Source organism: Oryctolagus cuniculus, chromosome 4 (assembly GCF_964237555.1).
Source record: "Oryctolagus cuniculus chromosome 4, mOryCun1.1, whole genome shotgun sequence".
Taxonomy (NCBI): Eukaryota; Metazoa; Chordata; class Mammalia; order Lagomorpha; family Leporidae; genus Oryctolagus; species Oryctolagus cuniculus.
Window position 1 is genome coordinate 77,954,692 of NC_091435.1, and position 20,372 is coordinate 77,975,063.

The window sequence follows — 20,372 nt, forward strand, 5'->3', positions numbered from 1 at the left end:
CTGACATGGCAGTACATGACCTAGGAGCCAGGAGACCCGTGAGCAGCCCAGCTCTGTGTTGGAGCCTCTGTGGGGCCATGGTAAAGGAATCAACACAGAGGATGTTCTCATTTGCCAAGCAACAGACAAGATGGTTCACAAATGTTCATTTAAATGATTTGGCAAACCACCTATTATCTCTGACTTCCTCAACAGAAAGCAAAAGTAGGGGTTAACTTAGCTAGTCTAGAAAACCGACTCCATCTCTGACATTCTGGGCCTCGATGATCCTATAAGCACAGGAAATACCCCAATCCAACCATCACGCCTTCCTCAGGCCTCCATCAGCAGCTGGTTCTCAGCGCAAGTGTGCATGAGCAACTGCTTCCTGTGGGTTTTGTCTCTTTGCCGGACCGTGTTTTCAAGGGCAGACACGGTCTTTACAGCCTGTACCCCTCCTCCCAACTTGGCATCAGGCCTCACGGTGGACTAGAGATGGCCAGATGGCCACTAAGTCACGTTTCCAGGGCTTGAGCCCTTCTGTTCCAATCCCCAGCTGCTTGTTCTCTACAACCCTTCCCCACCCCCTACCCAGCCTCAGGCCTTCTGACCATAAAAGGTTAAACGCCTACTGGCAGTGACCTAGTCCCTCCCTGGGGACTAACACTCAGGTGGTTTCCTCCTCAACCCCCACCCTGTGCTCCCAGCTCTCCCATGGCTCAGAGTACCCACCTTCACTAGCGAGGGTGTCTTCTCTAAGCTCCAGGCTCCTCACGTCCACACCACACTCCCTGTCTGGTTGCTGCCACTTCTGAGCGAGAAACCGAGCTGCTGCTTCAGTTCCGTCTTCAGGTTTTCTGTCATTTCCTGCCACACTGTCCTCACAGCTACTTCCTGAAGTTGGAGTCAGTTCCTTCTGCTTTAACCACTTAAATAAAAGAGGATTAAATGTTTCTCTGTCTCTTCTTTTGTAAGCTTCTGAGGATTGTGGGATCGGCACGGAGAATGTTGCTCCAACTTTCAGACTTTATCAAGCAGTCAGAGAAAGCTTCACTCAGAAACCCATCAGACAATGCTGGAGAACAGCACTTGTGACCTAAATAGCTGGTCAGTTCCATCTGTGACAGTAAAGGCATCCGGAGCTTCTGGGAGGGGCTGTGGTAACCAAGAAAGGCTGGAAGGGAAAAGTGACTGTGGATTTTGAAGGGTAAGCTCTAAGAACAACTTCTGCATGACCCACAGCACTCAAAAGTAGGGTTTGCATATAGTAGATGCTCAAATAAACATCACTCACCTGAATGGCAGAAGGGGACAAGTCAGGAGGGAAAGGGCAAGGCGTGGAGGAGGAAATGTTCATGTTGGGGACAGTGTGGCATCTGAGCTCACAGGTGAAGATTTGGCTCCAGATAGTATGGAGAATTCTGAAAGCAGCAGGTGCCATCAGTGGATGGAAGGTATCGGCCATGTCCTGTCTTAATATTTGTCAAGACTGGCTGTCCTCCCATCCCTCGACAAATGTGCACAGGTGACAGGTACTGGCCAGGGAAATACCCCCTTTTTGGTGGAGACCTGAAGCCCATTGCAAGCTTTGCCATCTCTTTCGCTTACTGCACACTGAAACAACTTGTAATTCTCCAGTGTAGCTTCTCTGCTAGCCTAAGTTTCCTGAGCGACAATGACAACACGAGTACAGCCCCATCTATCACATAAGGGACTTGGAGCCTTTAACTAAAAAATAGTCTTTGGTTTCAGCTACCAAGAATTTGGGTGTTTCTTGTTGTATCTGATCTAGCCTCACCTAATCATGTCTGCAGAGTTTGGAACTGATTTGCTTGTGTAAGTCATGAGATCCACAAGGGGTTCAAGCAGGACTGGATAAAATTGGTCAAAGGTCACTTCCAAATCTAAAGACCTAAGTATGGATCTATCAAAAGTTAGAGTAAGGACCTATCTCTTCTAGTTCATTATCTATTTATCATGGTGGCACCAAAGTTATGCTAAAGGAGAATAAATTTGTAGGAGGAGAAAAAAATCTTTCAGATCATTTGGAATCTAAAATGATAAAAATAGGAATTATCAGACCAGATACTGACATCATCCAGGTACATAATTTGCTAGAGAAACCATGGAAATTATCAGAGATGACACCAAGAAACTCCACCTCTTCTTAGCAAATATTCCAAGTTCATTCCGAATGAGGGATTGAGGCATAATTAACAGAAATAGCATGGGATGAAGCTGGCATTGGTGGTACAGTGGGTTGAGCCCACGACACGCAATGCCAGCATCCCGTATCAAAGTGATAGTTTGATTCCCTATTGTTCTGTTTCTGATCCAACTTCCTGCTAATGCACCTGGGAGAGCAGCAGATAATGGCCCAGATGCTTCAAACTGCCACCCATGTGGGAGATCTGAATGGAGTTCTGGGTGCCTGGCTTTGGCCCAGACCAGCCCCAGCTGTTAAGGTCATGTTAGAAGTGAACCATTTTTCTCTGTCACTCTGCCTCTCAAATAAAAATAAATAATTAAATCCTTAAAAAGAAAATACCATGGGCTTTGAAGCCAGACACTTAGGCCCATTACTTTAATCATCATACCTTAATAAAGTATGCTAGCTTTTTCCAAGCAGCAACTTAATATAAAAATATCATGCTCACTAACCTGCTCTCTGTATTAAACTGCCCTCCCCCTATTCCCACCACTGGAATCCCTGCGGGGCCTAATCTTTTCACTCAGTACCAGTACCAGTCCTCCCAGGACCACAGTGAACCCAGGAATTTCACGCCCTAAGACCCAGGCTGTGTGGTTCAGGATTAGAACGGGATTTCCTCATTGTCCTTCCTCATCCTAGGGCCTAGCAGCTAAAGCTAACAGGATACATGGAGCCATCGCTGATGCGGCCAGCGAGAAGGAAGCCTGAGTATATAGAGCTTTCTCCCATCACCACTCCTGGGTACATCCCCCTACCCCAATCCCTTCATCTACCCCCCTCTTCCTACCTGCCGAAGTGCAAACACACATACACACACAGATACACGTAACGCTTCATTCGGAAAATAAGTTTATTATTTTACAGTTGTTCAGGAAAGTCCCTGGGATGCTGTGACCAAGATTCAATCACCATCGGACCAAGATTTAGAGCAGATGAGACACCTACCAGTTTTCCCTCTTCCTTGGCTGGTGCCAACAGGCAGGGAACATACAATGTCCGCAGTGAGAAAACCACCAAGTGGTAAGGGCTGGGGAGGGGAGGGGAGGCAGCAAACAGGCACACGTGGAATTCAATCCTGGTGGCCATTCTCAGGGCTGGATTTCAATCTTTTCTCTCCTCTATTATCACAGAGGCCAGATGACTCTGGGACCGAGAAACTGGAAGAACCGTCACCAGTAGCAAAGTAGCTTAGTACTGCAGGAGGCTGGGAGCTGCGGGGCAGCCGCCAGACCAGTCAGACCCCTGGCTGCGAGTCGGTGCTTCCCCTTGGACAGGCTCCTGCTGGCCCGAGGGCGCACTCTCCAGATCATACAGGAATGAAAAGAATCCGAACCCTGCTGTCCACAGCCAGTATTTCCTGTCTCGGTGAAAGGCAAGGCACTGATTGCTTAATACTTTAATACTCGAGATCAAGGGCACCCACTGTGATGGGAGCCTCGCCTCACAGCCCAGGAGCACAGATCCTCGCTGCAGCGGGATCAGAACAGCCTGGGAAGAAGCAGCTACTCTCCCCCGTGATCCAACAGCCCAAACCCGGGGGAGCTCTTCAGCATCAGACCCAGTGACACGTGCTATCAGACAACGGGTTCCCCCTCCAGAACTCTGTCCTCGGCAGGGGCCATTTCCACCCCCACTCCCCAAAGCAGGAAAAATATAGGCAAATGTGACAAACAAGGTCAACAATCAAAATAATACTGGACTTGAGTTACTAGGTTTATTGGAACCATCTTCCTGGCTTGGCCGAAAGGCATTCCTCAGTATCTCAGATGAGGGCCCAGCAAGATCTGAACAAATTTGACCTCAACAAACCTACTTGGGGCTTCTGAGAAGAGGCGGAAGTGTCCGGGCTGTGGGCAGTAGACGAATGCCGACTTGCCAGTCCCTCCAGCTCCACCAGGCGCTCCTGGCCACCTCTGCTTTGCAGGCACTTTCTGCGGGAGGGCTGGAGAGACACTGTGGAAAGGGGATGACTGTTCCACTGGATTCGACACTTCCGCCATCAGAGGCGAGGGAATTCCAAAGTCGGAGGGGAGCGGTCCAAAAAGTGACAGCTAAGTCTATAGATGGCCCGTGAAGCACAGAATGAGTAGCACATGAACCACCAGGAAGTAGATGGCTGCCAGCAGGGGCACTCGGGTGCGGGAATGACAGAGCGAACGCAGGCCCCGCTTCCATCCAGCGCCACTCCGGCTCTGAAAGAGACACCTGGAGTCAAGGTTCCATCTACAGGGCCGTGCCCCTTTCCCTTCTCCAGTAACCTGCACTTCGGCAAAGCCGATTCAACCACGGGGCTCTTGGGAGAAAGCTCCTGCGGGGACAGCAGGGTGGCAAATTCCAGCAGGGCCCCCACTCTCCCACCCCTGCCTCCCCTGCTGTAGCCCCATGCCGGGTTCAGTGTCCGACTTCTGAGCTCCTGTCCTCGACTCCGTGGCCTCACCACCGCCAGCGCCATCTGATGGACTAGCACCCTCCCTTGCTCCTCCTTCCCCCTCACCCTTCGACAGCTGTTGCTCGTAAGATCTATTAACAGCGCCTGCTCCTGAGTGCCGCAGGAGCCAATGATAGGAGTCCGGGCAGAGTCCCACTCGCCGTGCTCCAACCTGTGTTGAGGACAAGAGAGACACGGCATTGGTTCACGGTGCGAGAGGTCAGTGAGGTGAAGTCGTCCCGGTCATGGGAAGCAAGGCCGCTCCCCCCGCCCCTGTCCCCGTGCGGGGAGGTTACCAGCACAGTTTCTCTGAGCAGGACTAAGAAGTGAGAACAATTATCAGCAACCGACTGTCTACTCTGTGTCAGGTGCTGCACCAGGCGCTTCACAACCGCAAATCCTGCGGCGTGGTGGTTGGCGTTACTCTCTTCAAGGCTTCAGGAGGCTAAATGAGTGCCCGATGCATCGCAGCCAGCGTAGGGCCGCAGTTCAATACCCCAGCCTGTCTTTAAACCACCTGCTCTTTTTTTCTCACTGCACCCCACCCGATTCAGAGAAACTTAGGACTTTCCCCCCATTTATTAAAGAGCAGTATGCAAAAGTGTCCAAACAAGATTTTTTGTGGTTTCTTGAAACTGAACTGGCAGCCTTTACTCCTTTCTGCTTTATTTTTGCAGATCTGCTTATTTATTTACTAACAGAACTTCTGTTTAATGATGAAGCTGCCCCTACTCGTTCAATGGTTCCTGACAAAAACAAGAAGTGTGGTAGCACAGCACCTGACCGAGTGTTTGTCCACAGGGATGCACTTTACAACCGGATGGGGAGGATGGAATTCGTGCTTTGGCTACCTGTTAGCCTGATACTCGCGGCCACTCTCTTTGCAGGTCACTCACGGTTCTCCCAGATCCGACTGGAGTGTGGACAAGGAAACTGAGCATCCTGGCCTAGCTCCCTCCTGCCTGTTGTCTTGCGACCCAGGCTGTCTGCAGAGGGATAAACCTTTCAGAGGCGGCCTTGACCTGGAACCCTGTGGTCTGCCAGCCTCCTCAGCCCGTGCTGAGGAAAGATGAGAGGTCTCAAGGTGTGGGGGAGCCGAACAGTCCTGGCTGCTTTTAGACTGCAAGGACAATGAGTCCCACTACAGGCTACCTGTGCAACCCTCACGCTGAAATGGCAGTGCCTGCCCTAGGCTGACAGCACTTAAATTAGCTACCCCAATCTCCATTCTGTATCAGGGCCAAAAACGGGATTGTGGAAAGGCTAAGCTTGGATTAATGGAACTTGCCCAGGGCTCAAGAGTCAGTCTGCACATGTGGTCTCCTGCTGACCTGGGCCAGGTTAATTACACATAAGGGAGATTTACCTCCTCATTAGCCAATTTCACAGGACAAAACATCTCCAAAGTAAGTAAAAGGAAATAGCCATGGGTGCAGAGGCCTGAAAAGGCTCAGCAGAGACACCAAGACAGGAACCTGCCCTCACAGCTGTCCAGCAAGGTCCAAGTGGGTGAGTTCAAATGTAACAATGTGAATGTGCTGCATGGGAAGGAAGGTATCTCAATGAAGATCTGCTCACTGGGGCTGCCACCTCTACCGTCTAAACTTTGCAAACAGGTACAATGCCAATTCTTTAAGAGAAAAGACAATGCACACAGGGAGCCTTCCCTGGGATACACTAGAAGTACCCTGTAAAAGGACTTCCAGCAGAAAAACACACAGCCACCCTCTACCCTCATGCATCGTGATTTTCTCCATGGGTGAGCTGGGAACAAGGAACTAGGGATGTGTAGCTCAGCCCTTCCAGAACACCCTTGCAGCAAGTGCCCACAGGATGCACAACTCACTCTGTTACTCTGGTATTCTGGTGTGGTAAGAGTGGGAAAGGAAAGCTTTCCCTGGCCCAATACTGCCTGGTATGGGAGGGGATCGTTCAGGGCTAGGAAGCGTACTTGCCAAACAAATCAAAAGCCACATTCTTTTAATTATCAACTTTATAAAGTGGTCTTTTTTTGCTCATGTATTTTAATCTTTTTTTAAAAAAATCACATGTCAGATACTAACACCTCATACTAATATATTTAATGTTGGGATGAAAGAAGGTATATTTCTTTTCTTTTTTTTTTTTTTTTTGACAGGCAGAGTGGACAGTGAGAGAGAGAGACAGAGAGAGAAAGGTCTTCCTTTGCCGTTGGTTCACCCTCCAATGGCCGCCGCTGCAGCTGGCGCACCGCGCTGATCCGATGGCAGGAGCCAGGAGCCAGGTGCTTTTCCTGGTCTCCCATGGGGTGCAGGGCCCAAGCACCTGGGCCATCCTCCACTGCACTCCCTGGCCACAGCAGAGAGCTGGCCTGGAAGAGGGGCAACCGGGACAGAATCCGGCACCCCAACCGGGACTAGAACCCGGTGTGCCGGCGCCGCTAGGTGGAGGATTAGCCTATTGAGCCACGGCGCCGGCTCGAAAGAAGGTATATTTCATAATTTATTTTACATCATATGAAATAGGTGATTGATAAACAGTAGCTATCATTATCATTACTGTTCCCTGTGAACAACTACTTTGAAAAGTACAGCCCTCCTACACCCCAGAAATGTCCTGTTCTTTTGGGAGACCACAAAGACTATCCGCTCACTGCAGCACTGTCTCAGGATGAGACTAAGCTGGTAATCAACATTACGGCTGTCTACTGAAAAGTGCACACAGATGACCAGAAAGAGTCAGGAGTGAACAGAGGCTCCAGCCCTCAGCCTTTACCTCCTGATCTGCTCCTCAGCCACGGAAAGCGCGTTCTCAGCAGCCACTCTTTGGTCTCGTTCTTCTTCCAGAAGCTTCCTTAATTCAGTCACTTCCTGTCTAGTGCTGCACAGCTGCTGCTGGGCCTCAGAGAAGCTTCAGGAGAAAGCAAAACCAACAGCATCACTACATGCAAAACTCAGCTGGAACAGGAGGGCGCTTTCAAAGTGTGCGGAAAAACGAAATCAAAAGCCAAGTTTATTTTGGTGAAAGGCAGTTTTGAAATCCATGCATAGTTTTTTCGTAATATACACTTCCCATAAACGTTCTGAAGATCCTCTGTCCAGTGGACCCTAAGTCTTCATAAGGTTATGAAACAGAAAGATTTATAGAAACATGCCTGCACACAAAGAACACTGTAAAAGCATAGCTGCAGAGAGACTGAATGAAGCTGCGGAAGACACCTTAAGAATTTTTAGGGACATTAACATGCTCCATTTTAATATCGTGGTGTGTGTGTTAGTGGGTGTGTATGCTGGTGCTGCTGTGCTCACTTTACAAATTTTTCACACACAATCTGTTAGTTATGATTGTTACTATTTAACCCTTACATCCCTTCTGTGAGGCCACTAAGATAAAGAGACTTTATATTAAGTTCATACGAAGGTTCAATCTAGATTACCGTTCAATTTCCACACTTGGAGTACACGCTCCAGGGCGAGAGTCCTGCTCCCCTACCTGAGCTGTGGCTCCCTCAGATCCTCAGGATCACTCTTCCTGTGGACTCCATTCTTTTCCTGGGGAGCTCCCGGGGCAACATCAACATTCAGTGGCCCCTATAAGAATAAATAAGCCAGTCACAAAAGCTCTTATGGGACTGTACTTGCAGAAAATGAGAACTTGTTTAACACTGGAGCAACTGAGAAGGCTTGGAGAAGAATATCCCCAAATGTCCTTCTCCTCAGCACAGATTTAGTTCTGCTCTAGTAAGAAGACTGGCTGGCCACATAAAAGTTCCTCCCACATTTGCATTCTTGAATTTCTCCTCTTAAAACTTTAAAATCTGCTTTTTTTTCAGTGGAACCTCGTGGATTTTCCAGAAGCTTCTCTGACCCTCACCAACTTCTCCAATCCCTTCTCCTAATCCTATCCTATTTATTTCCATAGGAATTTGTAATCTCTTCTACCCTCAACATCGCCTTCCTCTCCATGGCCATCAACACCTCCAGCTGTCAATCTCTCAGCTCCAAATCTTCCTATGGAAGCAAAACCAATGCTTTCCTAGTTTCAAGTTCTAAAGGCCTCAGGCCATCACTGCTCCCCACTTACTTTTTGATTTCTCCCCCTCCATCTCACTCTTTCTTAACCCCTTCACTCCATAATTTTTCTCAGATCTTCTTCCCATCTGAATCAATATTCCCCATTCCCTCCCACTTTCTTCCCTCATTGAGTTTCCTGAGCTGCTTCAACGCTGCACTTCAGACTTTATCACTAGCACTCAATTTCCTACCACTTCTCCCAGCTTCCCGGCTTCCCTGGACTTACCGCCTGCAGCTCCTGAACCTGCTTCTCCAAGACTGCACAATGGTTAAAGAGATCACTGTAGTGCTGCTGGCTTTCCCGAAGACTCTGGCTGGTGTCGCAGAGCTGAATGGAAAGGGTATTCTTCTCTTCAAGCAGCTGAGAAAACTAAAGCAGAAGAGAAGTTGAGCGCCATCCTGCAAAACAGTTTCATCCTGAACAGCGCTCAGGCTAACAGTCCTGGGTTTTACATAAGACCTTTATTTCAGCAATAGCAACAACAGCACCGTGTATTCCTTCAAGGTGAAAAAGATGCAGAACTTTTTTCAATCAAGAGTAATTCTGGAGGAGCAGGAGGTGCCTCATACACGAACCACCACCACCACCACAACATAAAGCAGAAACCGATTAGCAAAAGGACAGGCTAGTCCAGGTATGCAAGAGGTGGAAGGCAGTGGCTTGGGTCCAAGTTAGGATCCAAGAAATGACTGCAATTCTCAGAGTTCAGTATGAGTAGAGAGAAAAGTGCCACCTAAAAATCTGTACACTGCTATTAATGCCACAAAGAGCTATAAATTACCAAGAGAGTAGAAAAAGAAATCTTAATATGTAGTAGGAGGGAGAAACAAAGTAATCCTACCATGCCTGTGTGCATCTAAGAAACTGGGTTGGAGAAAAGTGTCATGGGTACAAACATTCTAGCCACACAAGCAGGACTCTGGTCTACTGTAGAACAGGAAGCCATCTAATCTTTCCTTGAACATGTCCAGTGTCAGGATGGCAAAGCAGTCCAAGCCATTTTTTATCATGCAAAAAACTAAAAATTCTTTTTTATACTGAGCAAAATATCTACCTAATACAGCTTCTACCCATTGATTTGCATTCTGTCCCCTGGAACAATAATAATATAATAACAATAATAATAATTCTGATTCTTTACTTGCAGGCTGTGAAATTTTAATTTTTAGTTATGATTAACATCCAGACACAATAGTTACAAAGATGTCCCTCCAAAGTACATATTGGAGGACTTTGTACATTTTATGAGCAGAAACTCATGTTTAGTCTTTTCTTTTTTTCCCTGAGTGTCTGGGTGAAAAAGCAGAATGAATGTTTTAGAGAAGAGTGTTTTGCAGAGATGCTCTGGGGGATGGCATTTGCTACATACAGAGAATTAGAACAAGAGAATTCACATATACTTGTGAGAGTGGTTTTGTATGCTGACAACTGCTCTTCAGATCTAAGATTATTCTTTTGTTTGTCACTCTGAAGAGCAATCTTCAGCTTACAAAGCATTTTCACAAGTATTACCTTATTTGAGGGGTAGAGAAATAATTTTTGTCTCTGTTTACAAATGACAAACAAGAAAAATAAATGATTGCTGACTTGTCTGAGGTCATATGGCTAGGAGATGTCAAGGCAGGACTTAATTGTGATTTTTCGTTTTGAGATTTTTTTTTTTTTTTTTTTTTGCAAGACAGAAGCAGAGCGAGGGAAAGAGAAAGAGGAAGAGGAGAGAAGAGGGGAGAAGGGGAGAGGAGGGGAGGGGAGGGAAGAGGAAAGGAGAGCAAGAGAGCTGCCATCTGCTGGTTTACTCCCTAAATACCACAATAGCCAAGTCCAGGCCAGGCCAAAGCCACGTCTCCCATGTAGGTTGCAGGAACCCAGTTCCTTGAGCCATTACTGCTGTCCCCCTGGACCTGCATTAACAGGAAGCTGGAGTCAAGAGTCAGAGTTGGGAATCCATCCTAGCCACTCCAATGCAGAACACAAGCATCTTAACTGCTAGGGTAAGTGTCTGTTCACTAGAGTGGTTCTTAATTCCAAGCCTAGAGCTTTGTCTACTACCTGGTGATGTCCCATCTAAGAGTCCAGGAAGGGGAGTTAAGAAAGTCATGAAGTTTGTTTTGTTTTGCTCTGGGGCAGGGGAGGGGGGAGCTAATTACAAAAATAAATAAATGAATATTTTAGATGCAATACTAACTTGAAGACAGAAGTAACTGGATATGTGGACAACTACTAGTTTCTGAGACAGGGACTGACATGATCCTCTTCTAACATAGGAGGAAGCTAATTTTTCAGGCCACAGTGAACGGTCCAAATGTTCTAAAACAACAAAGTAAAAACAAAAAACAAAAAAGGCTCTCAGTGTTGAAAAATCCTAACTCTTTTCTCCATCAGATGCAAAAGAGAAAGGACAAACCTATAAAACTCATAGCAGATAAACTCCCTTAACTGGAAGTTTGTTTATAAGCCACCCTCATATAAACCACCTTTTATACTTGCATTATTCCATCCAGGATAAATACAGGTCCCCACAGTTCAAGAGCTTATCTCATTTATTTTAATCAACTCATTTACATATTATCTGTCACTTTTGGTTTTATGTCTGATTTTATGCCATAACTGCAGCATTGAGTATTTAACAGAAGCCATATTGTCTACAAACCTGAAAGACTTACTCTCTGGCCTCTAAAGGAAAGTTGGCTGATGTGTGCTCAACTCATAAGCTACTATATTTTCACATCTATGCTTGTAAGAATGGAACAGGAAGGAACAATCTAGACTGTATTACAACACTAATTTTCCCTCTAGTTTTTTTAATTTCTTATTTTCATCTACTTGAAAGGCAGAGTGAGAGTGATAGAGATATTCTATATGCTGACTCACTCCACAAATGACCACAACAGCCAGGGTTGAGCCAAGCTGAAGCCAGGAGGCAGGAACTCTATCCACGTTTCCCATATGGGTGGCAGGGGCTCAATTGCTTGAGCCACCATCTACTACCTCCCAGGAGCTATTAGCAGGAAGCTGGATTGGAAGCATATGACTGGAACCAGCATTACAATAGGGGATACAGGTATCCCAAAGTGGCGGCTTAATCTGCTGCGCCACAAAGCCAACCTCCCCTCATGTTTTTAACTTTCTGGCACATTCTCCCATTACATACACAAATCCAACCATGCTGGTAGAAAATGTATATAAAGTCTGAACATCTAAGGAAAGAATTAGGGCAGTGGGTTAAAAAGGAAATATTCTATGCTGAAAACCACCCACTATGATTCTATCCTAGGGCCCCAAAGCAATCTAGATAGCTGGGACCCATTTAAAATGAGACTAAGTTCACAGGACTGTAAGCTTCATGAGGGTCCTGTGTATCCTCAGTAATTAGCATAGGCTGGGTTTGTAAAGGCAAATAAAAGTCCTTTATTTACTAAATGAACAAATGAGGAGTGGGATGGAGGTGGCTTCCTTACAGGTGAGTCCTTACTCAGAATAAGTGATCTGAAGTAGTATTTCTCACAATTTAAGTGGAATTAAATCTCAATAAAGCTGTTAGAAAATACAAATCTGACTCAGAACCCAGCTACAGAAATATACAATTAAAACTAACATTTGTCAAAATAAGACATATTCATTATTACATATTATATAATACATCCTACTTTTAATCTCTTTTCTTTCATTTGATAAAAAACACTGGCTGCATGATTTGTAATATCCCCAAACTAGAAACATCCAAATGTCCTTCAATAGAATAAAGAAATTCTAGTATATGTCTACAGTGTAATACTACACAGGATGAGTATGAGAAAAATCACACTCCATGCAACAATATGTAATTAGTACTATAAAATAAATAAAGGACCATGAAAGAGAAGTTATTAGTCTATTTATACATACTTTTAAGGCAGTAGAAGTGAAAAGAGGAGGCACAAGGGATTTCTGGGGTTCTAGTACATTCTGATTCTTTATCTAGGTGCTGGTTATGTAGGTACCTTCACTGTGTGAAAATGTACTATGCTGTACAGAAGATTTGTATACTTTTCTGTATGTGTAATTTTATTTCAGTAGAAACAATATTTTAGTTACTACTCATCAAAATGATTTCATCATCCATTAACATCCTGAATTTCAGCTTAAGAACACTGTCCTAGGAGCAGGCATTGTGGCAGTGGGTTAAGTCACGGATTGGGATGCCTACATCCCATACTGGAGGGCTGACTACTCTGCACTTCTGATCCAGCTTCCTGTTATGTGTCTGGGAGGCAGCAGATGATGGCCCAAGTACTTCAGTTCCTGCCACTCACCTGAAGACCAGGATGGAGTAACTGGCTCCTGGCTTCGGCCTGATCCAGCCCTTGCAGGCATTTGGGGAGTGAACCAGTGGACCACTAGATTTCTGTCTCTGTCACTCTGCATTTCAAATAAAATAAATATTTGAAAAACCAAACAAAATACTGTCCTAGAAAGACCAGATGAGTCACAGTCTAATGGTCAGAGAGCAAACATAAAAGGACTGAGATGGGACCTAGCTTTTGGAAAAGAGGAGATGGGTTAGGCCACCAGAGCAATGAAGGGACCTTCTGGAACTAACTCATCAGCTACAAGGGGAACTGGGTGGCACCTGCACTGGATTCCCTCTGAAAATTCCCATACAAATTCCCCAACAAAGGGTCTACATTTTACCAATTCAAATGGATCACCAAACTGTTTCTCTGCCAAAGTTAATAGTGTTACTCTTTGACACTTTAGTGTCAACAGTTAAGTTCAACAATAATAAGTACTTTTTACATATGCCGGGCACTGTGCTTCACATACATGGTCACAATTATCTCAAACTGACCTCCTCCTAACACTTTAGTGAAGGCACTTAATACCCTCATTTTTGATGAGGTTTTGCAATCATACACACACACACACACACACTCTTTCTCATCATTCTGAAAACAATTCAAAATTTTATACATTCGCAACTATCCCCAAGACAACCTTGACTCCAGGGTCTGGCTGCTCTGTTAAATTTTCTTTAGAGGTTTGTTTTTTTTTTTTTTTTTTTTTTTTTTAAAGATTTGTTCTATTTGAAAGGTAGAGTTAGAGAGAGAGCAAGAGGGAGAGAGAGAGAATCTTCCACCCACTGGTTCACTCCCCAAATGGCTGGAGCTGGGGCAATCTGAAGCCTGGAGGAGCCAGGAGATTCTTCCACGTCTCCCACTCGGGTGCAAGAGCTCAAATATTTGGGTCATCTGCTGCTGCTTTCCTAGGCCAAGTGGCAGCTTTACCTGCTATGCCACAGAGCCGGCCCAAATTTTCTTCAGTTTTAACAGAGACTACCTGACAAGGTTTCTAAGAGGTCAAAACTAGGGGAGGTGCCCCTAGAGAGGAATCCTTTTGAGTAGTCAGAGAACAAGAAGTTAATGAGGCATAATAGCGTGGTGGAAGAGAGTGAAGAAGGAAGAGAAACAGAAAATGGATGCCGAGTGAAGAGAAGGTAGTGAGAAGGCATCCAGCGATCATATTCTTCAGTCTCACCTTAGCCTTTGCTGCAGGGACCAGACAGCAAAGCGGCTCTCCTCTGCAGCAGGTCTCATCTATGGCAGCACGTTTCCTTAGAGTGTTCAGAGTGGCAGGGCTAGGCTCTGGGTAAAAGCTAGCTGACTTCTTCAGTTTGAGAGCATTACACACTCGTGGCGGAAGCCTACAATGGGTGCAATGAAACAGATCTCTCACCTCTATCCCTGCTACCTAACCACACCTGAAAAGCCTTGCTCCTTTTCCCTGAGACTGTTATCTACCACGCAGGAGGAACTTGTTGGAGGATCTGCAGGGAGGGACCCCAACATCAACAAGTGAGGGAGAAGGGGAGAGGATGCTGGGGGCGGCAGAGAAGGCTACCTAAAGTTTCTTTGCTCTCACTGTATGGATCTCTTCCAGGACTCTCCAAGAACAAGGACAAGGAAGTGGCCCTGTGTCCAGTGCTTTGGGGTGTGCCAACCAGGTTCTGAGAAAAGAAAAACTTATGCAACCTAAGTTACGCGACAGCTGAAGTCGGCTGCATCTGACTGCCAGCTGTGTGACAAGAAAGTGAATTCTAGTCTAGCAGGAGACACTTCTTACCTTGCTATTCAGCTGCTGAATTCTTAATTCCTTTTGGTGAATTTCCTTCAAGCTGTCACTGAGCTGGCTCCTGAGAAGTTGCGTTTCATAAACTGGGTTCTGTGATCCATCTGGGGAAGCTGATGTCTCTGGAGATGCCTGTGAGGACACAAACACTGACATGAAATTCTCTCCTGAGAGTTCTTCCCTCTCGAAACCCCATCCAGCCCCCAAGGAGGTCATGTGCTCCACAGGAAGTCAGAAGATAACCTGCCCAGCAGTGGCTGATGGGCACTGATGCGTCCCTCTGAGCAGGAGCAGAGAGCACACACCTGTCTTTGGTACTGCACTTTGAGGGGCTGAGCCTGGGAGGAAGAAGGCCTCAACTCCCTCATAAGATTCTGCAGGTGACTGAGCTGCTGGTCTTTATCCGAGAGGGCCATCAGGTACTGCTCCTTCATTCTCCTTTCATGTATTTCCCAGGAACTCTTCTCCATCCTAGAGAAAAGCAGGAAAAATAAACTTGTGGGACAAGGTGAATAATTCCATATTCAAGACAGTATTATGAGCTGTTAGAAATCGACAAAAGAAAATACATGGGAAGAAAATAGATAATCAGAGTGAAATTTCAGTTACAGAGAGAACTATGCAGTAAACTGATGGCACAGAATATGATAAAGAATTCCAATTAGTAGGACTGACATGGTTTCAAAGAGAAGCTGGCATTCAGTCTGAAACCTGAACAGCAGGGCAGGTTCCCATAATCGAAAAAGCATTTCAGATTCAGAGAACAAACTAGCAAGAAGTGTAGGTCTGGGCATATACAGTGCCGTGGCAGACACAGTGTATGAGAGCTGTGCTGAAGAGGAATGAAGTCAGGCCATGCAGGGTTTGGGAAGCCACTCTGACATTTTTTTTTTTTTTTTTTTTTGACAGAGTTAGACAGTGAGAGAGAGAGAGAGAGAGACAAAGAGAAAGGTCTTCCTTCTGTTGGTTTACTCCCCAAATGGCCGCTACAGCCAGAGCTATGCTGATCCGAAGCCAGGAGCCAGGTGCTTCTTCCTGGTCTCCCATGCAGGTGCAGGGGTCCAAGTACTTGGGCCATCCTCCACTGACCTCCCAAGCCACAGCAGAGAGCTGGACTGGAAGAAGAGCAACTGAAACTAGAACCCGGTGCTCATATGGGATGCCGGTGCCGCAGGTGGATTAACCAAGTGAGCCACAGCGCTGGCCCCAGCCACCTGACTTTTCAGCAGGGAGTGTCGCGTACAGTCTAACATCACAGTTATAGGAATGCAGCTATAGATCCTAAAGGACTTGAGTGCAAATGCTAGCTCTATCAATACACTAGCTGTGAGACTCTGAATAAAAGTTACTCTCTCTGGACCTTATCAATAAAATAGGAATAAACTACTATTCAGGATTATTGCAATGATTAAAGGAGACACTATATGTCAATTACTGAACACAGGGTCTGGCACATAGTAAGCACTCAATATTCACTCCTAGGGCTGGTGTTGCGGCATAGAAGTTGTTAAGCGACTCCTTGCTATGTCAGCATCCCAAATGGTGGCCAGTTTGTCTTCCTGCTAATGTGCCTGGGAAAGCAGCAGAAGATGGCCCAAGTGCTTATACCCCTGCACGCACGAGACCAGCAAGAAGCTGTTGGCTTTGACCTGGCACAGCCCCTGCCACTGCAACCATTTGGGTAGTGAGCTAGCTGGTGGAGGATCTCTCTGTCTGTCTTTCCCTCAAGACTCTGCCTTACAAATAAATAAATGAAACTTTAAAAAAAATCATTCCTATTATTTCTATTTATTTATCCCCTGAATTTGGCCAAGAGTGAGGCTACTAAATCCCAGCTATTTTCCTTTAGTATAGCAAAATGACCTCTCTTCTGCTATTCTTCATGCCTACTTCTTTTTATTCTCTGCCCTGAAAAATACCCACTAGGATTATAATCAAATTTCTGCAGTACCTCTTCACTGTCAGTCACACCAATGTGTTTATTTCTCCCAATAATACAAACTTTTGTTTGAATTACCTCTGACATTTTTTTCTTTTCTAAAAAATGGTTCTTCTCTTTATACCTGTGATGAAATACTTTTGCTTTACTAAGAGGTAACTTGATTATAGTCAAATTTCTTTCAAAAAAAAAAAAAAGGCAGAAATAAAACCTGGAAACTAAAAATGTTTTTCAAATTACTTTAGCGGCTGGTGCTGTGGCGCAGCGGGTTAACATCCTGGCCTGAAGCACCAGCATCCCATATGGGTGCTGGTTTGAGACCCAGCTGCTCTACTTCCAATCCAGCTCTCTGCTACAGCCTGGGAAAGCAGTACAAGATGGCCCAAGTCCTTTGGCCCCTGCACCCGCGTGGGAGACCCAGAAAAAGCTCCTGGCTCCTGGCTCTGGATCGGCGCAGCTCCAGCTGTTGCACTCAATTAGGGAGTGAACCATCAAATGGAAGACACCTCTCTCTTTCTCTCTCTCTCCCCCCCTCCCTCTCTCCCTCTCTTCTCTCTCTCTGTAACTCTTTCAAATGAATAAATAAATCTTAAAAAATTATTCTAAAATTTTGGGGCAGTTAACATATAATGCTTGTATATTTGTAATATAAGGCCACAATATTCAACATCCACAAGAACATCTCTTTTTTTTAAAAAAATTATTATTTACAAGTTAGAGTTCATCTATGCTTTTCAGTGTGAAAGCATAAGAACCTGAGCTGAGTAAGCAACTTCAGCTAAAAATGGAAGAGAAAGATCATTGTATAAATTCACACATTCCTGGTAAGCCAATCCCAAGGCCAAACAGAAGACTGATCAAGATGTTCTAGTTTCTTCATGTTTGAAAAGCTCATTTGTAGGGGGGACGCATTGTATGGTGGTTAGGCTGCTAGTTGGAATGCCCACATCCCAAATCAGAATCCCAAGGTTAGAGTCCCTGCTATTCTATGGATCCAGCTTCCTGCTCTAATGCACACTCTGGGAGGCAGCAGGTGATGTATGTAGGTCAAGTATGTAGGTCTTTGCCACCCACGTGGTAGACCTGGATTGAGTTCCAGGCTCCTGACCTCGGGTTCGCCAAGTCCTGGCTCTTACAGGCATTTAGGGAGTGAACTGGCTGGCAGGCAGGCAGGCAGATCTCTCTCTCTCTCTCTCTCTCTCTCTCTCTCTCTTTCTCGCAGTTTTCAAGATTTGGTGCGAAGAGCACCATACTGCTTCCCACAATGGCTGTCTTAGTTGACATTCCCATCAACAATGTACACTTTTCCTCACTATCCTCGTCAGAATTTGATGTTGATTTCTATATGAGAGCCATTCTAACTGGGGTGAGGTGAAACCAAATTGTGGCTTTGATTTGTATCTCCCTGATAGCTAGTGATCCTGAGTATTTCTTCATGTGTCTGTTGGCCATTTGAATTCCCCCCTTTGAAAAATGCTTGTAAAAGGTAGGTGAAGCCACTGCCTCCAGTGCCAGCATCCCATATAGGCGCCAGTTCAAGTTCCAGCTGCTCCACTTCCCATCCAGCTCTCTGCTATGGCCTGAGAAAGCAGAGAAAGACGGCCCAAGTCCCTGGGCCCCTGCACCCATGTAGGAAATCTAGAAGAAGCTTCTGGCTCCTGGCTTTGGATCGGCTTAGCTCCAGCCATTGCAGCCAATTAGATAGTGAAGCAACAGATGGAAGACTTCTCTCTCTCTCTGCCTCTCCTTCTCTCTCTGGGAAACTCTTTCAAATAAATAAATAAATAAGTCTTAAAAAAAGAAAAATGCTTGTTCATGTCCTTTTCCCATTTCTTAACTGAACTGTTTTTTGTTGTTGAGTTTCTTGAGCTCTTTATAGATTCTGGATATTAATCCTTTTTCAGTTGCACAGTTTGTGAATCTTCCCATTCTTTTGGTAGCCTCTTCACTTTGTTGAGTTGCAGTTCAGAAGCTTCTTAGCTTGACATAATCCCATTTGACTTGTTTTTGCTTTTACTACTTCTGAGATCCTTGTCTTGTTCTAGATCTTAGCTAGAAAGCTAGAAGCATTCACCCATTTAATATGGTAACAGCTGTGGGTTTGTCATATATTGCCTTCATTGTGTTAAGGAATATTCCTTCTATACCCAATTTGCTTAAGGCTTTTATCATGAAAGGATGTTGTATTTTATCAAATGCTTTCTCTGCATCTATTGAGATAATCACATGATTTTTATTCTTCAATTTATTAATATGATGTATCACATTTACTGATTTGCCAATGATGAACCATCCCTGCATACCACATTTGTTGTACGTCAATGATCTTTCTGATGTGTTGTTGGATTTGTTTAGCTAGTATTTTGCTGAGGATTTGTGCATCTTTGTTCATCAGGGATATTGGTCTGTGATTTTCTTTCTCTATTGTATCTTCTGGTTTAGGAATGAAGGTGATTATAGCTTCATAGAATTCCCTCCCTTTCAATGTTTTGAATAGCTTTAGAAGAACTGGACATAATTATTCTTTAAATGTCGGGTAGAATTTAGCAGTGACGCCATCTGGGCCTTGGCTTTCCTTGGTTGTCAATTCAACCTTCTTCTTAGTTGTTGGTATATTTAAGTTTTCTATGTATTCATGACTCAATTATGTGTTCAGAGATCTAAGTATTTCTTCCAGATGTTCCAGTCTTTTGGCATATATGTTTCTAGTAACTCCTGATGATTTTTTTTATTTCTGTGGTATCTGTCTTACCATCTCCTTTTTCATCTCTGATTTTATTAATTTGGATATTCCACCCACCTTTTTTTTTCTTTTGATTAGTTGAGCCAATGGTATATCAGTTTTATTTTTTTTCCCCAAAAAAACCTGCTCTTATTTCACTGATCTTTTGCACTTTTTTTATGTCAATTTTATTTATTTATTCTCTAATTTTAATTATTTCTTTCCTTGTACTAATTTTGGGTTTGGTTTGTTGTTGTTTTTCTAGGTCCTTGAGAAGTGTATTAATAGCTCATTTATTTCATGCCCTCTCAATTTCTTGATGTAGGTATTATTTGCTATAAACTTCACTCTTAACTCTACTTTTGCTGTATTCCAAAGTGTTGATATGTTGTGTTGTCATCTTCATTCGTTTCCAGGAACGTTTTGATTTCCTTATTTCTTCTACGATTCATTATTCATTCGAGAGTATGCTGTTCAGTCTTCATGCATTTACATATTTTCTAGAGATTCTTAAGTTGTTAATTTCCAGCTTTTTTCCATTGTTGTCAGAAAAGATACATGGTATGATTTAATTTTTTTAATTTGTTGAGACTTGCTTTGTAGCCTAGCATATGGTCTATCCTACAGAAAGATTAAGGTGGAATGCACAATCTTCAGTGAAACAATAATAAAATCCCAATGAATATGTTGCAACAATTAAACTTGTTCTTCTATATTGTTAAGAGTTTATTCTTTACCTTTATTCTTTGGGTTAGATTTTCTAGAAACACTGAATAAAGAAACAAATCAGAATTATAGTACATCATTTTTTTCTGCCATGAGCATTGTTATTGTTCTATTTTATAAAAGGAAAACAGCTGGTGGGGGAGGAGCTGGGGCTGGCATTGTGGAATAGCAGGCAAAACCACCATCTGTGATGACAACATCCCATGTG

General features: G+C 44.6%; 2 protein-coding genes across 9 annotated transcripts in view; both read right to left on the reverse strand.

Moving 5' to 3' along the window:
• The window catches only part of HCLS1 (hematopoietic cell-specific Lyn substrate 1), a 32,309-nt gene extending 31,461 nt beyond the window's left edge, over positions 1 to 848 (reverse strand). The window contains exon 1 of the mRNA XM_008266857.4: positions 712 to 848. The gene's annotated coding sequence lies outside the window, so the exon portion shown is untranslated. The remainder of the gene's footprint in view (positions 1 to 711) is intronic.
• Positions 849 to 3,023: 2,175 nt separating this feature from the next.
• GOLGB1 (golgin B1) overlaps positions 3,024 to 20,372 on the reverse strand; it is an 82,308-nt gene continuing 64,959 nt past the window's right edge. For all 8 annotated transcript variants that reach the window (XM_008266855.4, XM_008266856.4, XM_008266853.4 and 5 more), the window contains 7 exons: positions 15,083 to 15,248; positions 14,772 to 14,909; positions 8,898 to 9,041; positions 8,091 to 8,188; positions 7,374 to 7,508; positions 4,686 to 4,791; positions 3,024 to 4,383 (listed from right to left, as the gene is read on the reverse strand). In XM_008266855.4, the coding sequence (XP_008265077.3) occupies positions 4,249 to 4,383; positions 4,686 to 4,791; positions 7,374 to 7,508; positions 8,091 to 8,188; positions 8,898 to 9,041; positions 14,772 to 14,909; positions 15,083 to 15,248 (922 nt within the window). In that variant the 3' untranslated portion in view covers positions 3,024 to 4,248. The remainder of the gene's footprint in view (positions 4,384 to 4,685; positions 4,792 to 7,373; positions 7,509 to 8,090; positions 8,189 to 8,897; positions 9,042 to 14,771; positions 14,910 to 15,082; positions 15,249 to 20,372) is intronic.